General features: G+C 38.8%; 1 protein-coding gene across 1 annotated transcript in view; it reads right to left on the minus strand.

Annotated features, from left to right (window-relative positions):
- Nucleotides 1-4,528: 4,528 nt before the first annotated feature.
- Nucleotides 4,529-19,679, minus strand: part of dlg5b.1 (discs, large homolog 5b (Drosophila), tandem duplicate 1) — a 29,129-nt gene continuing 13,978 nt past the window's right edge. Inside the window, exons 11-34 of the mRNA XM_073867244.1 lie at nucleotides 19,519-19,652; nucleotides 19,305-19,431; nucleotides 19,015-19,190; nucleotides 18,794-18,897; nucleotides 17,855-17,947; nucleotides 16,796-17,626; nucleotides 14,493-14,595; nucleotides 14,189-14,324; nucleotides 13,979-14,100; nucleotides 13,819-13,890; nucleotides 13,577-13,742; nucleotides 13,387-13,464; nucleotides 12,990-13,152; nucleotides 12,763-12,896; nucleotides 10,877-11,029; nucleotides 10,605-10,789; nucleotides 10,333-10,477; nucleotides 9,981-10,151; nucleotides 8,825-9,015; nucleotides 8,596-8,739; nucleotides 8,159-8,286; nucleotides 6,378-6,487; nucleotides 5,429-5,538; nucleotides 4,529-5,332 (exon numbers count right to left, since the gene is read on the minus strand). Coding sequence (XP_073723345.1) covers nucleotides 5,229-5,332; nucleotides 5,429-5,538; nucleotides 6,378-6,487; nucleotides 8,159-8,286; nucleotides 8,596-8,739; nucleotides 8,825-9,015; nucleotides 9,981-10,151; nucleotides 10,333-10,477; nucleotides 10,605-10,789; nucleotides 10,877-11,029; nucleotides 12,763-12,896; nucleotides 12,990-13,152; nucleotides 13,387-13,464; nucleotides 13,577-13,742; nucleotides 13,819-13,890; nucleotides 13,979-14,100; nucleotides 14,189-14,324; nucleotides 14,493-14,595; nucleotides 16,796-17,626; nucleotides 17,855-17,947; nucleotides 18,794-18,897; nucleotides 19,015-19,190; nucleotides 19,305-19,431; nucleotides 19,519-19,652 — 3,880 coding nt within the window. The 3' untranslated portion in view covers nucleotides 4,529-5,228. The remainder of the gene's footprint in view (nucleotides 5,333-5,428; nucleotides 5,539-6,377; nucleotides 6,488-8,158; nucleotides 8,287-8,595; nucleotides 8,740-8,824; nucleotides 9,016-9,980; nucleotides 10,152-10,332; nucleotides 10,478-10,604; nucleotides 10,790-10,876; nucleotides 11,030-12,762; nucleotides 12,897-12,989; nucleotides 13,153-13,386; nucleotides 13,465-13,576; nucleotides 13,743-13,818; nucleotides 13,891-13,978; nucleotides 14,101-14,188; nucleotides 14,325-14,492; nucleotides 14,596-16,795; nucleotides 17,627-17,854; nucleotides 17,948-18,793; nucleotides 18,898-19,014; nucleotides 19,191-19,304; nucleotides 19,432-19,518; nucleotides 19,653-19,679) is intronic.

Genomic DNA, 19,679 nt, shown 5'->3' on the forward strand with positions numbered 1-19,679 from the left:
GCATTAATGAGAAATTGAACATGTGTTCATTATAATTCTTTAGGTGAGTGTAGAATAAACATTTTAAGGTCCCAATAAATTAATGAGTTCAATTATTTATAAACAGTAAAAACCATCTGTTAATATCTCAAGTCATCTCAAGATATGTTTGCAGAATTACAGAAAATAAAGCAAAAATAAATGATTCTGCTAAATGATTTAACTGTCAAAAAGGTGATCTGCACCTTCAAATTAATTTAACTTTATCATGAAGCAAAATTTTGGTTTCTTTTTAAAGAAGACACTTTAAAGTTTTTCACTGAAGTGTATGTAGTTGTGAATATTAAATAAAAAATAGTTATAGCAGTTTATTTTAAAAAGTTAAAATTATACAATAAAGAATATACTGTATGTTATATTTAAAACCAATAAAAATGAAAATGTTTTACTCCCAAAATGCTAAAAAAAATAAAGCCATAAGTGTCAACTAGTTCTAATCCAAATTTTAAGTTAAAATCACAAACAATGAGATTTCACTTTTCGTGGTTTTACCAACTAAGGCCACTAGGTGTCAACGTTTGCTGCATACTCACAAATCACAAATGAATAAATTACAGTCACAGTATCATTATTAATGCAAAAAGGTTTTGAAATATAAAAAGTACATTCTTAGAGCTTTCCAATAATATATATTTTGTCCAGATTTTGGAAATATGAATACATATATAATAATTAATATGGATTCCTACGAAGTGAGTGACATTTAACAAAATGACTGTCACTACTAAATTTCTATCATCAAATGGCCTTAAAATATAAAAACGACATTCTTAGAGCATAAATAGGTTGTCAAGATTATTTCAGGTTTATATCTAATAATAAATATGTAAAAACAACTTGGGTCCACCTGTTGGCCAGGGAAATTTTAGAAAAAAAACTACTATACTATATCATTATTTTTGCAAAATGGTGATGAAATATGAAAACCTCAATTTGAGAGCTTTCCAACAATATATATAGTACAAAACAATAGACAATATAGTTTTAAATGCGTAATGCCAAACGTCCCACCCAGTGGCGGCCGGTGACTTCTTTTTTTCAAGGGCGCTCGATGTGAAGTTCGTCTCAACATGTATGTAGCCCGTCGTGTGTGTTTTGTAATTTCAAAATATGTGTTCAGAGCGTTGAGTGATCCTATATGCATCATGCGTCTTGTCAAAATAAGTGCCCGCTAAAGGGTTTATGATAAAAGAGACGCTTGCGTTTGCCAGATACTCTCATAATCTCATGTGTAATCAGGGTTTAGTGTTAAGTTAGTGTCTTGCGTGTATTTTGTGACCGTGGGCGTCTTTTTTATCACAAACACTTTCGATGCGTGTGCAGCAGGCACCTACTTTGACAAAACACATGATGCACATGGTTCACATGACACAACAAACGCACATTTTGAAAACAGGAGCAACACCCGACACTCTGAACGCTTATTTTGAATTGGTGCCCCTCAGATGAGCAGTCACAAGCCGCCACTGTGTGCCACCTGAGAGAGAGTGACATTTAAAAGGTTACGATGAACATCTACAAAACATTAAATCATAGACTTTATTAACATAACAGTTAGAAAATCACATTTCTTTAGTGTTTTTAAATGTGATAGTACCAGGCTGTTGTAAAACTACAAACACATGCTACGTGAAATTAATGATTAACATCAGCATCACTATTGGCAGTTATAAGGCTGTAAGTGAAACATTATTTGTCTCTAATGTTAACATGTGAAAGAAATGTCTTTCTGTGTCACAGACAATCAATTCATCGGTCAATATAGGTCAAAACAGGAAGTGATGTCACACCGACAGGTAACATTTTTTCAACATTCAGACTTGAGAAACATGATGACTGTGAAGGTTTACAGTATATAGAAGGACTAATGCAGTACCAAACCTATCCTGAGTTTAACTATTGTGAGGATTAACCAGGATTACTGGGATTATCTAACTGAAGTGCAAAATACAGGCAGAGCGGAGGAAACCATTTGGCACGTTTGTTTTCAAGAAAATAGTGATAAAACCTTTAGCTGTGCTCACACTACTATAAACAACTACATTAAAGTTAACATGAAACAAAATAATTAGAGTTTATAGTGAAATGAACATGCAGCAGATTATTGCATTTTTTGTTTAAATAATTAAAAAGAACATTTAAAAGACAATGAAAAAAGAAACTGCTACATTAAAGCTTTAAGAGACACTTCACCCCAAAATTACAATTCTGTCATCATCTACTCACAAGATCTTATATATATATATATACAAGAATCAACAGTAACATCAAACCTGAAGTGACCCATACTGATGCTCCACATCTGAATATACAGATGACATTAACAAGCGTCTCTCTATGTGTTATACAGCAGAAAGTCATATGGGTTTGAAATAACATGAGGGCGCAAACATAATGAGAGAACGATCATTTTTGGGTGTGAACGAACCCTTCAACACAGAGTCAGTATAAAGTGTAGATGATTCACATGAGCGTGAACGGATACATGAAGTTAAACATTCAAGTAAACTGGTTTATAAACATCAGCTTGTGTAAACATGAATAACTACAGGAAAGACCTCATAAACCAATGATACCACAGAGAAAACCCAGTCAACAGAAGATATTGTGTGTGTTTCGTTGTATTTAGGGCTGGGTGATAACTTATTCTCTATATAGTTCACATAAAAATGAAAAATCTGTCATAATTTCCTGACCTTCATGTTGTTTATAACCTGTAAGAGTTTCTTTATCCTGATGAACACAAAAGAAGGTTTTTTATTTAATGATGGTAAGCACACAGCTGACAGTACCCAATGACTCCCATAGTAGAAAAAACAAATACTATAAAAGTCAATAGGTACAGTTGTCTACCGTGTTAGTGAATTATGACAGAAATTTCATTTTTGTGTAAACTATCCCTTTATGCCGTTATTATATATCTTGATATTTATGTATTTGCTTTGAAATAGCTAACAGGTTGATTTTATTTTTGGTCATTTGAACTAAACAGCCACTGTAGTCAAATAAACTGAAGATGTTTAAATGAAGAACTACAGTAGAAATGTAGCTGAAACTGATGTTTTACTCTCTACGTGTGCCATAAAACAAAGTTTAAGCAAAATATTTTACTTAAATCAATGTTTCAAAACTCTTTGGAAAGCTTATTAAAGAAATTTAGGGGCGGTTTCCCGGACATACTGCAAAAAATGACTCCTACTTAGTATTTTTGTCTTGTTTTCAGAAAATAAGTCTAATTTTTACACAAAAAATATTAAATGTAAGTAAATTTGTGCTTAAAACAACTTTTAACAACTTTTTAACTTATTTCAAAAAAATTTCCTACCCCTACATTGCAAAAATTAATTTCAAGAAAAAAAAATTCCTAGCATGTTTGTCTTGTTTTCAGCAAAAACATCCAAAAATTCTTCAATCAAGATGCTTTTTCTTGATGAGCAAAACAACAAAAGAAAACAAGTCTAGTTTTTAGACCAAAAATATGAAACCTAAGTGATTTTGTGCACAAAACGAGCAGAAAAATCTGCCAATGGGGTAAGCACATTTTTCTTGAATTTAGTGTTTAAGAATTAAGAATAGTGTTTAAGAATTTAGTGTTTTTGCTTACCCCGTTGGCAGATTTCCCTGCCTGTGTTATGCACAAAATCACTCAAATTCCACATTTTTGGTCTAAAAACTAGACCCACCTTCCTGGGTCGTTCTGCGCATCAAAAAACCATCTCAACTTAAGAAACTGTAGATATTTTTACTGAAAACAAGACAAAAACACCAAGAATCCCCCTTCTCGAAAATAATTTTTTGCAGTGCATTGGCAGATTTAAGCACAAATTCAATTAGGTCACTTTGCTCATCAATAAAAAACCTCTTGATTTAAAGGAAAACACCACAGTTTTTCAATATTTTTCTATGTTCTTACCTCAACTTAGACAACTCAATACATACCCATCTTTCTTCAATGCATGCATCTAATCTTTGTACAGCACGTCGTGAATGTGTTAGCATTTAGTCTAGTCCCATTCATTCCTTAGGATCCAAACAGGGATGTATTTAGAAGCCACCAAACACTTGCATATTTTCCCTATTTAAAGACTGTTACATGAGTAGTTACACGAGTAAGTATGGTGGCACAAAATAAAACTTGCCGATTTTCTAAGCGGATAAAATGCACTGCAAACAAATGATTTTCAAGAAAACTTTTTTTTGTATTTTTGTCTTGTTTTCAGCAAAAACATCAAAAAATCAACTTAAGATGCTTTTTCAAAAATCAGTCTAGTTTTTAGACAAAAAATATCAAACTCAAGCGATTTTGCGCATAAAACAAACAAAAAAATCTGCCAAGGGGGTAAGCAAAACATATTGAAAACACTAAATTCAAGAAAAATTTGCTTACCCAATTAGCAGACCCCCCTGCCTGTTTTATGCACAAAATTTTTTGCCAAAAACTACACCTATTTTCCTGGGTCGCTCTGCTCATCAAGAACAAGCATCTCAATCCAACCTTCAGATATTTGTTTACTGAAAACAAGACAAAAATACCAAGAACATTTTTTCTTGAAAATCATTTTTTTTCAGTGTGAGAACAATATTGTATGGCGAAAGAGCACTTAGTTTGCAGCACTTCTGGTGCAGTATATTGACGGAAGTTTGAGCGAGTGCACACATTGAATAAAGGTAGGTAAGTATCAATTCATCAAAGTTGAGGCAAGTACATAGTAATATTGAAAAATGGTGTTAAATTTGTACTGAAAACAAGACAACAATATTTAGTAAAAAAGTAATTTTTTGCAGTGCAGGGCTTAAGTCTAGTCCGAGACTAAAATGCTTGAGTTGTAACTGAAATCAGCTTGCATATCATATCTTAAAATATATCAGTGCCATACTGTAGTTTTGTCTTAAGATGCACACCAGTATTGTTTTTGTAAGCTATTATTTTGTAAAAATAATATACCTAAAGCCTAGTCATGGATTAAACTAAACCCTGTCCGGTAAACCGCCACTAAATGTTGAGAAGAATGAGTTTTATCTCAGCAGTTAAGTGTGAATATAAGTGTGATCATCTCAGCCCTAAAGTATATATATACAGCAGTTCAGAGTGTTTGTTTGTGACAGTGTAACAGGTTTAGATTTCAACATTTGTTGCATGATGGATGTTGTGTTTCTGTTTTACAGATCCGAGTCACTTTCTGGTTTATTCACGTGGATCCATCAGGAACCCAAAGAACTTTGTTCTGTTCCTGGTCCACAACGGTCCTGATGTGAGCACATACAGAGGAGAGACTGCCGGCCTGAACCACACCTGCAACACAAACCACACCTCCATCAATCATCTTGTGTGTCTGTGTCTGTCTGTGTGTGTGTGTGTGTGTGTGTGTGTGTGTTGTGCGTTTCAGACCTGTGAAGTATTTGCTGTAGTCCTGTTCAATCCTCTGTGCCGACTCAAACTGCTCTCTGGAATGTTTCTGTGACACTTTCTCCTTCAGGTACACGGGATCCTTCTGCTCCCTGAGCACACAAACTATTATTAGACACACAACACTAATCCATTCATCTTAGTGTGGTACTAAAGTAATGACTCTTAGGGGCTGGACACACCAAAGCTTTTACGCTCGCGGCCGGCGCATGTTTTTAATAGTTTCCAATGGAAGCTCGCCGTTTTTCAAATAAGCCAGCAGCTAGCGGTTTTCTTCCGCGCTGAAAACCGGCACCCGGCGGTTTTTCCGCGCTCAGCGCTGAGCACCGAGAGTTGAAAAATGTTGACCTTTGGAAGAAAAGCTCCGCTCGTCAATGTCAGTTCTCACGCAGCCGTCCAATCACAGTGGAGATGGGGCAGGACAAGTATCACAGCAACCAACCGTCTCACAGCTGACGTATCAGAGCTACCAAAGCGCTTAGCTGAAAGCTGGAACTCAGCTGGCATTCGGCGTTGTCCAGGTGTTTTCAGCCACGTTTAAAAGTTTTGGTGTACACAACCCCTTAAGCCCCGCCCACCAGGCCTCATAGGTAATGACATCATTAATTATAGTGTGTAAACCTCACATCTTTAACACACTGCAAAAAAAAACTTAGTATTTTTGTTTTGTTTTAGTACAAATTTCTAAAAATTCTTAAAAGAAAAAAAATCTTGAATTTTTGTTAAATTGAAGTGAAAATGTGTTTCCTTAAATTGGACATTTTTTGTCTAAAAACTAGACTTATTTTCATAGGTCACTTTGCTCATCAAAAAACTACATCTTGATTTAAGAATTTTTAGATACTTTAACTGAAAACAAGACAAAAATACTAAGTTAGAAAGTGACATAAAACATGAACACAAACACAGCGATGCAGACACGATCACATACTTGATCTGTTTGGCATTTTTGTATCGTATAAAAATGACGATGGGGTAAATGTTGACGATGTGCAGGCGCTCGATGGCGTGAGGTCCGATGTCGAGCAGACAGTGACAATCCTGAGAGAATGAGACAGAATAAAAAAATGCAGGCTATCTTTTATGTTTTGACATTTTTTATGACAATATTGTGCATTTTGCCCTAAAATTCTTATGACTATAAAGAATACAAAAATCATAAATGTTTAGATTTGAATTAGTCACCATTGACGAGTAAATAACTTGTTTACTTGACTGATTTTAGAATGAAATCAGATCAGGGGTCTCATTTATAAAACTGTGAGCAGGATCTTTACTAAAAGTTTACGTGCTCCCAAAAGCCAAAAATGGTGTACACCAAAAAATATTTAGATTAATAAAACCGTGCGTAAACACACCTGTAAGCAATGTTCCCTTTATAAATCACAGATCACCTGCACTTGTAACCATAAATAGTCAATGCAAATCACCTCATGAATGCTGATCCACATAATAATGAGACTGGCATCCAATTGTTTGTAAACTGGTATGTGGCCCGCCAAAAAAATGCAAGCCATTGAATTTGTTGTATCAGTAATAAAAGAAATGTTTACTGCTCCTTCCGTGCATGCGTCTGATATATGCACAAAGAACAGAAATATAAAAATGAATGATTTTAATTTAAAAACATGAATAGACCTAACAGACTTACATTGAGTGATCTCCTTATTTTCTTACTTAATAACTTGCATACGTTTGATGCTATCTTGTATTCCATGCAATCGAGCCATCTTATGCTCCCATAGTGGATAATGTGATGGTAAGACAGAGCTGATTATATATTAAAACTTACTTTTGATCTAAAGAACACCCATTTTATTGCTAAAAAACAACGTTATTTTGTGTATTTGTTATAAAACACTTTGTTTGCGTGGTTTATGGTTAAAAAAAAACATTATGTTCCACAAACCATGCATTTTGTAGCTCTAGATATCCCCGTCTTCCTCAAATGCTTTGATTTTTTACAAAACTCATCGATCTGAAAAGCTCTGTGTCCCTGATTGGCCAGCTAATCTGTACATTGTGATTGGTCTGAATACCTCTGATGTCACCAGGAAATGTGACGCTCCTTACCATGTTTGAAAGATTCAGTTGCTAACAGGAGTTAACTTACAGGCTGCGAGTCTGAAGCGTGAGGAATTATGATAAAGTCGGTCTTTAATACATCACCAATCCCAGGAAGTAAACTGTTGAATACAATCTGTGTGTTTGTAGTCCAAGACGATAACTGTTTACTTCGCGTCATTGTTTACTTTGGAGTTTATTTATTTGGATATTGTATAACTAATACACACTTACACACCAAAGAAAATGTAAAAACGTGAATCAGACAATAGGTGCTCTTTAAGATTTTACAAAAAGATGTAGGCTTATAAGAAACAATTATCACTAAGTACAAGCGCATATAACCCTGCTGGATTTATTCTTCATGATAATGTGGATCTAATGTATGACATAGAGTGAAATTAAAAGTGTGTGGCGTCTATACTTATAATCGTTCGTCTGACGTACTTAAATTCACGACCTCACCATCTGTGTCGCCAATTCCCTTTGTCTCCAGAAGGTGCTTACACACGGTTAAGAGTTTTATAGATCATAGCCTTTGTGTGGGAACTGCCATAAACAGGTTTCCAGCCATGTTTTATAAATGAGAGCCCTGACATGTCATTATTATTTCTGGAAGCATCGATGTCAAAAGTGACTCAGTCTCACCTTCTCTGTAATTTCTTTAATGGATGCCACCGTGGTCACGTCAAAATGTCCGCTCCTGCGTTTATAATCGATGAAGAGACAGTCTTTGACACCTCGTTCAATGGCCTGCTGGGTGGCCTTCATCACCTCTGCACAATACAATGAATTAAAGTCAAAGGTGTTCTCATCATGTCACTGTTAAACATTACAGGAAGAGTTCAGATCAAAGTGTCATTATTTACTCACGAAAAAATATTAAAACCAGCGAGAAGGACACACTATTGGTTCATATAAATATCAGCTACAAAATCCCTTATCTCACATATCTTCTATCTCAACACTAACAGCAACCGATTCCTGTACAATCTTCTGCTAAACATTTTAATTTCACAGAAGAAAGATCAATATAAGAGTGAGTAAATAAGTTTCGTTTTAAATACTGTAATGACTGGACTTACCAGATAAACAGCGGCAGTATTTCCCAGGAGCATCTCTGAGCAGCATCTCTTTGATTGGCTCAACAAGTGGCCCCAATATCAACACCGGCCTACGATTGGTCGATTCCACCTTCTGCACACGCTGATAGGCCAGGCTTACACAATCTGAACACATGCAAGTGAATACAAACAGACTGAGATTGTGTAGCATTACCCTTCAGATGACGTCTCTAATGTTTGATCTCCTCACCCTCCATGCAGGACACAGAATCGGTGCTGATGGCGTCGGCTGCAGGTGCATCTCGACCGTCTTTAGAGCCGCTGCGCTTGTGTTTCAGTTTACGGCGGAAGAAAGATCGACGCGCAGCAGCCGAGAGCGTTTTACCAGAACTGCTTTCATCTTTACTGTCACTGAACCGACGCTGACAGTCCTGATCGATCCTACATACACACACACATACGTACACAAACATAACAATTATGTCTACAAACACACACATTATATTCTTACACTGATTGATGTTTTAAGCAACTTGAAATGCATGCAAGTAGTTTTCATTTAGGGGTGTAACAACAATACACTGATATGGATCGATGCATCGAATAACATTTTTAACGATACGATGCATCGATGAAGCACAAAATACGTATGACGTAACATCCATCTACGCATTTATTTTCGTGTGCTACTGTCAGCAAGTGAATGCAATGCAGCAACAATGCAATTGTAGCAGTGAAAACACAGCGAAAGAGGCGGGGTTGGAAAAACATTGTACTAGGAAAATGAATTGGACAAACAGATTGGCAGAAAACCTTTGCCAGCACCAGCTGAAACACTAAAACTTTAACTGTTGCCATTGTGAGCTTGATGATGATCATACCCTCATTATTTGTTTTACTTTATATGAAAAAAGTTTATTTTCATCTTAGTTTGTTGTTGTAAATGTACGGAGCCCCTAAGAAGACATGGAGCAAAAACTAAATAAAGTGCGCACGTGAAACTGTAGCATTTAGTTTCAATAGTTGGCAATAGTTTCGCGTGCGCACGCAATAGTTTCACGTGCGCACGCGAAACTAAACTATCGATTTTTTACTCCAATGTAACCTTAGGGGCTCTGTATAAATGTGCCAAATGGGAGAGATTTTTCAAGAGTTTTATTAAACGTTTATGTTATATATTTTGGTTGCATTCGTGAGTTATTAAAAATGTTACCGCTAAACTAGGCAAGTAATATTAAAGTATTGATAAATTTATCGTACTGAATCAAATCGTAATTGCATTGAAGAAATGTTTGCTGTATGGGCAAATAATGCATCACTGTATTGTATCGCAATAAACCAATTTACATCCCTATCAATGTACATAAGAGAAGGGGTGGACACATGAATATGAGATGAAGACATACATGCACTTGCTGGGTACGTGTCCGTGTACCAGTTTCTGTGCGTTCTCATCCAGTTGCCATGCCAACCAATAGCCAAAATTTCCCCTGGGCAGCGTGTCGTCCACATAGAGAATATCATCTTTCTTAAAGCTTAACTCTTGATCTGACCCTCCAACGTGGTCAAATAACGCCCTAAACAGAGAGAAAGACTTCATGTAAAGGCAATGAAGATGAGAAATACAGCTATCAGTTGCATTCATGCTTTCAAACGAGTCAGATGCATTGATATCATCGTGCACGCACAACTTTGCCTAATTTTATATCAACAGCAAACATAAATGGATAAATTGAATAAACACACAGGATCGGTCACCTGATGTAAAAACCATCTCCAGGTGTGTCTTTGATTTTCCTGAACTGTTCAGGTCGGCTCTGGACCGTAAGGGTGACGCTCTCGGCTGGTTTCACGATCTCTAGGTAGACCTCCTCAGCAGTCTTATTCTTCAAACTAACTGAGTTACACTGCACACGGGAAATGACATCACACCGTATGATTATACAGGAATGATCACTAGAAATGATTGTGTCACTTCATACAGCAATTAGCGTACTAATATAACATCAGACTGATATTACTCTCTTTGGTACACTCCAGCAGAAGATCTCCAGGCTGCAGGCCGTTGGCTCCTCTAGCAGGACTGTCCTCCTCCAGGCTTTCCACAAAAACCCCCGATAGATTCCCTCCACAGATCTTCAAGCCCAAATCCACCCGCGTCTTCCTCACCGCAACTTTCCTCAGCTCTGCCTGTTTCCTGCCTTCACTTCGATCTCTGGCCAATCACAGAGCACGGTTAGAGCAATCGCAGCAGTGGGCGTGGTCAAAACACGGCACAGTTTCACATGAATGCGTTTAGTACCTGATGACCCTGCGAGGGCTGGATAAGGGTGTGGTCTGTTTGGAGGGCGGGGTCATGGTTTCCTCATCGTGCTCACTGAACGATTCTTTGTTGGAGTGCGTGTCGGGCGTACCGGGTGTGGAGTGAGAACTTATGGAGGATTCCATTCTGGAGCTGACACCAAAAACATTGTTTAAGTTAGAAAGACAACACCCCAATCAAAACGGTATACAACAACACTGTACATCTAAACAATACATGTCAATATACCATAAAGGTGCGTTCAAACCAGACGCAAATGAAGCATTTAGCAGAAGTGATTTACATCTGAAGTCAATGCAAAGATGCGATAGACATCCTGCGGCGTGGTTCGCACAAATGAGGCGCCGCGAATGAATCAGTGCAAATTGAGCGTTTCGGGTGTTTGACATGCGTAACCAGTGATTCACGTGAGTTGAAAAATCTGAACTTTGGTGGATATTCATGCCGCATTAACCAATCAGGAGCTTGCTCTAGTAGTGACGTGATTACGACTAGGGCTGTTACGATTATGAAATTTGGCTGACAGTTAATTGACTAATAAATTGTGACGGTTATGATGGTTAATTGTCTGTTTTATTGCTTTGACATTTAATTCTAATACTACACATAACACATATTTAAAAGTAATTATTAAATGAATATATCTTTAAAAACCTGAAAATTCTTCACAAGAAATAAACACAATAAAAGTGAAAAATAACTGAAAATAAAAATGCAGAAATGAACTGACTATACCAGAACAGGCCTTAAATAGTAGCCAATCCTACTAAGTTTATATTAGTACTGGACCACATGTCTGTAGTGGCTGCAAAAAATCAATTCCTTACAGATCCTTAATAAATTTGGAATTGCTGATGTATGTTTTACCTGGCAGTTCATACTGCTTATCAAACTTTTGCAGCATTTCTTTAAATGCTGTTTTTTCCACTGTATTAAATGGCTTTGCAATGTATTGCATTACATTGTCAGTTAAGGAGCACCATCTGATACTGTCTTGTTTATACCGGCGCTGCAGCTCCCCCTTGTGTTTTTTAAAGAGATGTGCAATCATTGCGGTGATCTGAAATCATCACGATGAGGTCAAACACTCGCGATGAGCAATTATTTAATCATTGTGACAATCCCAATTACGACGTAGGGAGCTGAAGCAGAAATACAAAACAACAATGGAGGACAAAATAATTGTCGGTGTATGCGGACACCTGGAGCTGTACAACACATCTTCATACTTTTATAGACGGTTTCATCGGGTGCACGTGCGATGAAGCGATAAGCGTCTAGATCCGAACTTTACTTCCAGTTTCTGTTTGTTTAATGGTCTGACTAGTTGCTGAAACTGAACTCTTAAACAAATACCTCGTCGAAAATAACAAATGTTTTGGGTTCCTATGTAATCTACATGTTGTTTATTTAGCTTCTTATATAAATAAACTACTTTAAAAGGACTTTGTTGTTATTTATTCTTAGAGGAGTTTACCGGAAGTTACGTGATGACCACGAAAGCCGCTTGTTTATGTTGTTCCTGCTGAAACCGTCTATAGAAACGGGAATTAAAAGGATTTTGCTTGGAAGAAAGTAAGCGAGGAGGTCAGACTATCTGGTAAGTTGTAAAAAATGTTCTTTACTCAATGTGATCTATATATTTACATATTAAGACTACAAGCTAACTAAAGCTGGCAAATTGAGCGTATTCTCATCTGAATTTCATGTGCGGATGACGCAAATTTCACAAATGAATGAAGCAAGTTAACTCAAAATGTTCAAGCATCCAACTACGTGCGAATAGCACAATTTGATCGCTTCATTCACATCTGGTGTGACGCACAGTTAGTCCTCTTATTTAAAAAAAATATTGATATGTGTACCCAGATCGAGAGTGATTGCCCAGCTGGTACATGTGTGGGTTGTATTGTGCCAGTATGGTGATGGTATCGCACTGCTGTCCAATGATGAGTCTTGCCTGCTGCTCGGTGGCGTTCCTGAGATTAATGCCATTAAACTACAGACAAACACAAACACACACACACAGACTCGCATATAATTTATTTTAAAAAATTAACTTTTTTATTTCTTTCCGAGTGTTTTTACAAACCTCCAACAGCTGATCTCCAAACTCCAGGTTGTACTGCTGAGCGATGCTGCCTCCCGTTACCTTGGAAACAAAAATACCTCCATTCTCCCCGCCCACAATGGAGATGCCCAGAGGCTCCGCCCCTTTAGGAATAGTGACACAGCGTGGCTCCTCTGTGTACGGCCTAAATGCAAAAACGTAAAAAATAGGCTTTAATTTAGGTTATGTCTCCCCAAAAAATCTAAGCACCACCACAAGCATTAACATTTTAACACACAGAGTCACACAACAGATCTGTGGTCAGCACCAGGAATACTCATTAGTAGTTAGGAATAGCAGGAGGCTTAAACATAATAGCATATGATGCCAAAATAGTGTATTTGGTGCTTTTTGTTTTCTCATCCTGCGGTGGACAAACCTCAGGGTCCGTAAAGACGCAAACCTCAACCTCTGAGCTCGAGAAAGCTTCAGGTAACACCTGTTACGCAACACACCTCTGGAGCCGAAAGGAGAAAAGAAAAAGAAATGGAGTGGAAGAGAAAGAGACCAGAAAGAAGAAAAGATGATCTCGGGTAGAGAAACAAAAACTCAGATGAGTTCATCTCTACCTGTCCCTCCTCCGATCGCCCGTCTGCACAGGGCTATATAATAATGGCTTGCTCTGGTTGGAGATGGAGCCCTGCGATTGGCCGCTGCTGAAGGAGGTGGCGTCTACAGGAGAAAGGGGCGGGGTTACGAGACCGGGACTGCTGCAGTCAGAGTGAGACAGAGAACCTGAAAGATGGACAAAAACACTCAAATGACTGAACTTTGGGGCCACAGGATGCGTGAAATTAAAAACGATAAGCACCTCTGTCTGATCCCTGAGAGCGAGTGTACCGAGGGGTGGATGGGATCTTAATGCGTTGAACATGAGACAAACCTACAGACAAACCAAAGAGACCTCAAACTGTGACAACAGATTATTAAACATATCAGATGTGCACATCATTTACAGGTTGAGCTGTTACCTTGTCTGGCGCTGGACGGCAGGGAGTTGGTGTTGTGTTTTATTGCTCCGTGAGGGCTGTCGAAAAGTTCGGCAGAACGCTTGTGGTTAAGATCGACGCTCCAGCAGCCTTGATGCTGTGGACTGAGTTACATAATGACACACATCTTACATCAAAACACACCCAACACATCACAGTATATAATGTGTGTCTGCGTGTGCATGTGTGTACCTGACTTGAGTGTGTGCGTGTGCTGGAACAGAAGGAGCGTTAGTGGTTTTGACACAGTGACTCCAGGCCGTGTATACAGGGTTCCTCATGACCGCCGTGACAGCAGGGTAAGGAGAAAGAGTCCTGGGAGCGGAGTCTAGACACGACACAAACGCAAGGAAAATTATATCTTATACAGCCAACAAGCTATAAGTGCTTTATTCACTCAGTTTTGAGGTCACTATGTGTTTCTAACAGCAGCGTACACTATTAAATATATTTTGTGTTTCAATGAACATGAATGTGTTTGCGGTGTTCAACTCACGTGGTTGCACAGGTGAGAAACCTGTGCTATGGCGATTTGACCGGAAAGGTGAGAACCGTACCAAATCCACAGGTTCAGGTGAATGATCGTCATTTGAAAAGCTCTGAAAGAGAGACTGAAGGGGTTAAACCTGAATGCGTAAAGCAGGGTTAGTCAACTTGCGGCCTAATGTGGCCCTCTAATTATCTTTATCCGGCCCGCCGGTCATCTTTGACTGATTTAAAATTAGCGTGATTAGTTTAATGCCACCTTTCACCTGTACATGACAAATGACGGCAGATAAACCGGAAGAAGAGTTGGAAATGGGCTGCGTGGGGTGCCAACCATCTGAGGATGCGTAAAAAAAAATTTAATGCATAAAAAATAAACTTGCGCGACTACAACGTATGTGACACGTCAACCGGGAGTGATGAATTCAATCAAAACACTATATGCAAGGTGAAAATTATTAATCATTTCCTGTTTAACTTTATCAGTAACACTTGAATCCTGTAAAAAACATTGATTACTGATAAGTAAATTATTAAGTATAAATATATTGTAGTTTAAAGGCTGGAATGAGCTTCTCTCCCACGTTGACATGGATTTACGATTAAACTAAAATTTTATTACAACTGCCACTAGGGAGCGAACTCCGACAGTCGCATCTGAATTAGCGCCCTGCACTGGCCAAAAACTCCAGCCCTAACCCGGCCCCTAGTGTTCAAGCCCTACCCGACCCCAGCCCGACAATGCCTGCAATTTTTTCAGCCCGAACCCGACCTGACCCGAGACCAATATCAATCACTTTTAATCTCTCTCTGACGCGCGCGCTCTTTGATGCGTACTCTCTCTCTTGGATGCGCGAAGTCTCTGCTACACACGCAAACACACACACAATGAGGAGATATGCTAAAATAAGCCCGACCCGAGCCCGGTCTGTAAAAAAAAAAAAGACGGCCCGAGCCCGGCCCAAATGGGCTTAGCCTGTCGGACCCCGACGGGCTTGCAGGGCTCTAGTCTGAATGTAGCGTACAATGAAAAGATGTTTTAGCCTATATATCTTTAAAATATTAAAAAAGAAAGCATAAAGTGCAATTTTAGTCATTAGGAGAAGACTGGCTATATGTTGCGAATACTTAAAATGAAACAATTTATGAAAGTTAAACAGTAATAAACAAAAGAAGTTTAAGAGCTCTGCATTACAGATAAAAAATACATGTTGATTATTTACGCTTGCACTTTTAGTGCACCGTTCATAGTTGAACTATTAACATTTGTCTCTTGCAATGTTAAATTGTTTTTAAAATATTAAAAAAGAAAATATGAGATTTCAATAATTAAAAGACAAAATACTGAAGTGTGCATCTTTTTTGAAAATGCATGTTTGTTAATATATGACCTATAACAAAAACAACATAAGTTATAAAATATAATAATATTAATAATTATAATAATAATAATAATAATAATAATAATAATGGTAATAATAATAATAATAATAATAATAATAATACATGGTAATAATAATAATAATAATAATAATAATAATAGGTAAAAGTAACAAGTATATAAAAGGTAAAAATTGGGGTAAACGTTTGGCCCACATCATATTTACAATTTTAAAATCTGACCTTCAAAGAAGAGTAGTTTAAGACCCCTGGTGTACAGTATCTGCACTGCTACAGGCCATTACATCCAACCTGCATTAGCTGTACTGATTTACACATTTACATTACAATTTCATTTATGCATTTTGGCAGACCCTTTAATCCAAAGTGACTTACAGTACATTACGAGGTATAGACCAGGTGTCTCCAACCCTGCTCCTGGTGAGCTAGCGTCCTGCACCCGTCTGTAATTATCAAGCAACCCTGAACACCTTAATTAGCTGCTTCAACTGTGTTTGATTGGGGTTGGAGCTAAAATATGCAGGACAGTAGCTCACCAGGAGCAAGGTTGGAGACCCCCGGTATAGACCCGCTTTTACTGTTATAGTAAACATTGTGACGTTTTGTGGATGGAGCTTAGCAGAAAGACCACTGCCCGCTTCACTAACGCTAGCCAAATATGGTTTGCTTGTTTGTTTGCTAACACTTTACGATACTGTTGTATTTTTTTAACATTAGTAAATGCATAAGCTAATATGAACTAACAATAGGTGATAGGTCTATTAGCAGTGTAACGAGACACTTACTCCACGAGACGAGATGGGCTCACAATGATGTGACAAGATTTTTACACTTTTTACGAAATCCTCAATGATTCTTTTATTCAACTGAAGTCACGTGCATTTGAAATGTTTTAACTAAACTAAACCATACCTGTGGAAACGGCATTTTAAGGGGCGTGAGAGTGCGGCGCTGGGCGGGTGCTGAGTTCGGTCTCACTCTTCGCACCTCGAGTTCAGACACCTCTTCAGTGAAGGAACCTCCTGTGCCAGAGCCCGGGAGAACATTCCCATTGCGGTCCCGACCTTCGACATCAGGACCGGCTTTGTCTCCGAGAGAAGGTGTGGCCTGAATTGGCGTAGCTGGGGGAGATCCAGTGGTAATAGTGGAATCGGACGCAGAACTTCCCTGTGGTTTGTGTTTGAATTTGAAAGAATCGCTGCGTTTGGGGGGGTCGGGCGGTACCTGTGCCGGCCCCTCTGACCAGGAGCTCTGAGGGGAATGTTTGGGCATCTGAGACACACTGAGGTAATCCAGCTTGGATGGCGTCTCTGGCCTTTTAAACACATCTGTGTCAAATATCGACTTCCTCTTTTGTGTCCTAAAAATAGAGAGCGGTGGGTCCGCAGTCGTCATGGCGACAGCCATCATTTTGGGCCAGGTGCCTCCACTTTGCTTTTTCCTGTCCTGACCCATCTCTATATTGATGCAGTCACCGGGGGAGATGGGGTGCAAGGTTAGGGGCCGCTTAGGGTTCGGATGCGGACAGCAGATCTCGTGATATGGGTCAGAGCGATACGGGGGCCCGTGCTGGTTACGGTCGCTTTCTACGTCGCGGGTGGGGCTGTACATGTCCTTATGGGTGGAGTGGCTGCTGATTGGCTGTTTCCTGCAGGGCCGCAAATGATCCGCAGCTTTCTCGTTAGCGTTTCTCTCGCAGTCACGGTCAGAGATACTCAAACCCGACAAACTCTGCGGAAAGACCTGGAACAAGAGAAGAAAATTTCTCTCAAATATTTGCAGTTTAAAAAGCGCTCTGACATTGTTCATATGGTCGCAGCTTTTTCAGCTTTTGCTGCCATAGAAAGCTTGTTTGACTTCAAAGTTTCATATTGTGTGAAAATTACATATTGCGCCTTTAACTGCTAAGGCTTTGCTAGATAAAATAATTCATATGTAATAATTATCAGTATTATTTTGTAATAGTCTCACCTTAAGAATTGTAAGAGAAACTGAATCTCGACAGCTGTGCAGGAGATTCTCGCACTCGCTCACGGATTTATTATCCAGTGAAATTCCATTGATCTGAAACACATAAGATCACACGAGCTAATCAACTAATATACAAAGAGCTAATTCAGGTTTCCCACACCTTAGTTAACTTCAAATTCAAGGACCTTTCAAGGACTTTCCAGGTCCAATATCCTCAAATTCAAGGACTAAATGTGTGGACACATATTTCAAGTGAGAGCAAGGTTACTTTGTGTTACCTTTTAAGATACATTGTAACAGTTCCCTTTTGAGGGAACTCGCGCTGCGTCACTGCGGTGACACTTTGAGGACGCCTCCAGGGGTAAGTGCATCTGAATGTGTATATCAAATTCAACCAATAGTCAGGCTTAACAACAAAGACAGGCTGACGCGGGAACCAGGAAGTATATCACTAGCTGAAATATTGCCAAAGACGGCGTTACAGAGATGCAGGAAGTATGGCAAGGGAGACGCAGCGTCTCGTTCCCTTCTCAGGAAACAACAGTTACATACGTAACCCGAGACGTTTTCATGTGTCAAACACAACTATGCAAAAAAGCATCAACATGAATCAACATTCGCATACAGAAGATATAAGAGAACAGTTTAGCATGTGTGCTTTAAAAGTCTAGAATTTTATTGATATTATCCTACACTACACAGGGAATAATATGGATTTGTATTTTTCAGAAAACTTCTTGCATAAAATAGATTCAAGCACTTTCAATGACCTGTATCTATATATGTATATTTTCAAAAACTTCCCAGGACCTTGAATGATTTCCCCCAGATTCACAAACTTTCAAGGATCTCAAGGACCCAGGGGAACCCTGTAATATGCAAAGAAATTAACCAATCAGGATTTTTCTGGGCTACTGATGTCATCAGATGTGGACTCACATTGAGAAGTCGGTCACCAGGACACACAGAACCGTCCCTGGCTGCAGGACTGCCCGGAGAAACAGACGAGACGAACACGGCACTCTCCAACCCAATGCCACAGTCTGAACCAGAGACATAGAAAGACACAAATGTATTCAATAAGTTCTGCTGAACATCTTTCACAGAGAAAAGTAAAAGATGGGCTTACATTAAGCTGAATAACTGATCAGTTAACAAACCTTTGTGACCTGCGAGTGAAAGATGCACAGAAGCGACCATTCTTCCTCCTAGAGACCTCCGTCTGCGGACCACCATGTTAATGACCCCGCCCCTACTGAACACCGCCTTTATCACCTGCTTTCTGTCTTTATTGGCCAGATCCACATCGTTGATCTTTAACAACCAATCATTCACCCTGAAATAAAAATAACACTTATTATCAGCATAGGATTGATGTCTGCTAAATGCATAAACGTAAAACATACACTGAAGAAGTGCGATATAATTCCTTATATAAAAACTCTCATACCTTAATCTGCCTTCTGCAATACTTCCTTTGTCCACCTTGCTCACAAATATCCCATAATCCCCGGGTAAGTACGGATCGCTTACCCCCTCCGCAATATCAAACCCAAGAGCACTCAAATCCATGTCGTCCGTACATAAGACAGCCGACGTGTTAAAACTCTGCACATCTGGAGGTTTATCTTGTCTTTGATCTTCCTAGAGTCACAATATACTCACCGTACTTCTCTCAAACTCCACGGTCTCAGTTTCCCACTCTAGAGAGTCTGTATCTATAGCAGAATCGTGAGAATTGTGGGCCATCAGTTGGCGAAAACGCGCCTCCTTTTCCAACTGCTCCTCCATGCACTCCCTGAAACAGACACCTTATATTAGCTTC

Source organism: Misgurnus anguillicaudatus, chromosome 4, assembly GCF_027580225.2.
Source record: "Misgurnus anguillicaudatus chromosome 4, ASM2758022v2, whole genome shotgun sequence".
NCBI classification, from domain to species: domain Eukaryota; kingdom Metazoa; phylum Chordata; class Actinopteri; order Cypriniformes; family Cobitidae; genus Misgurnus; species Misgurnus anguillicaudatus.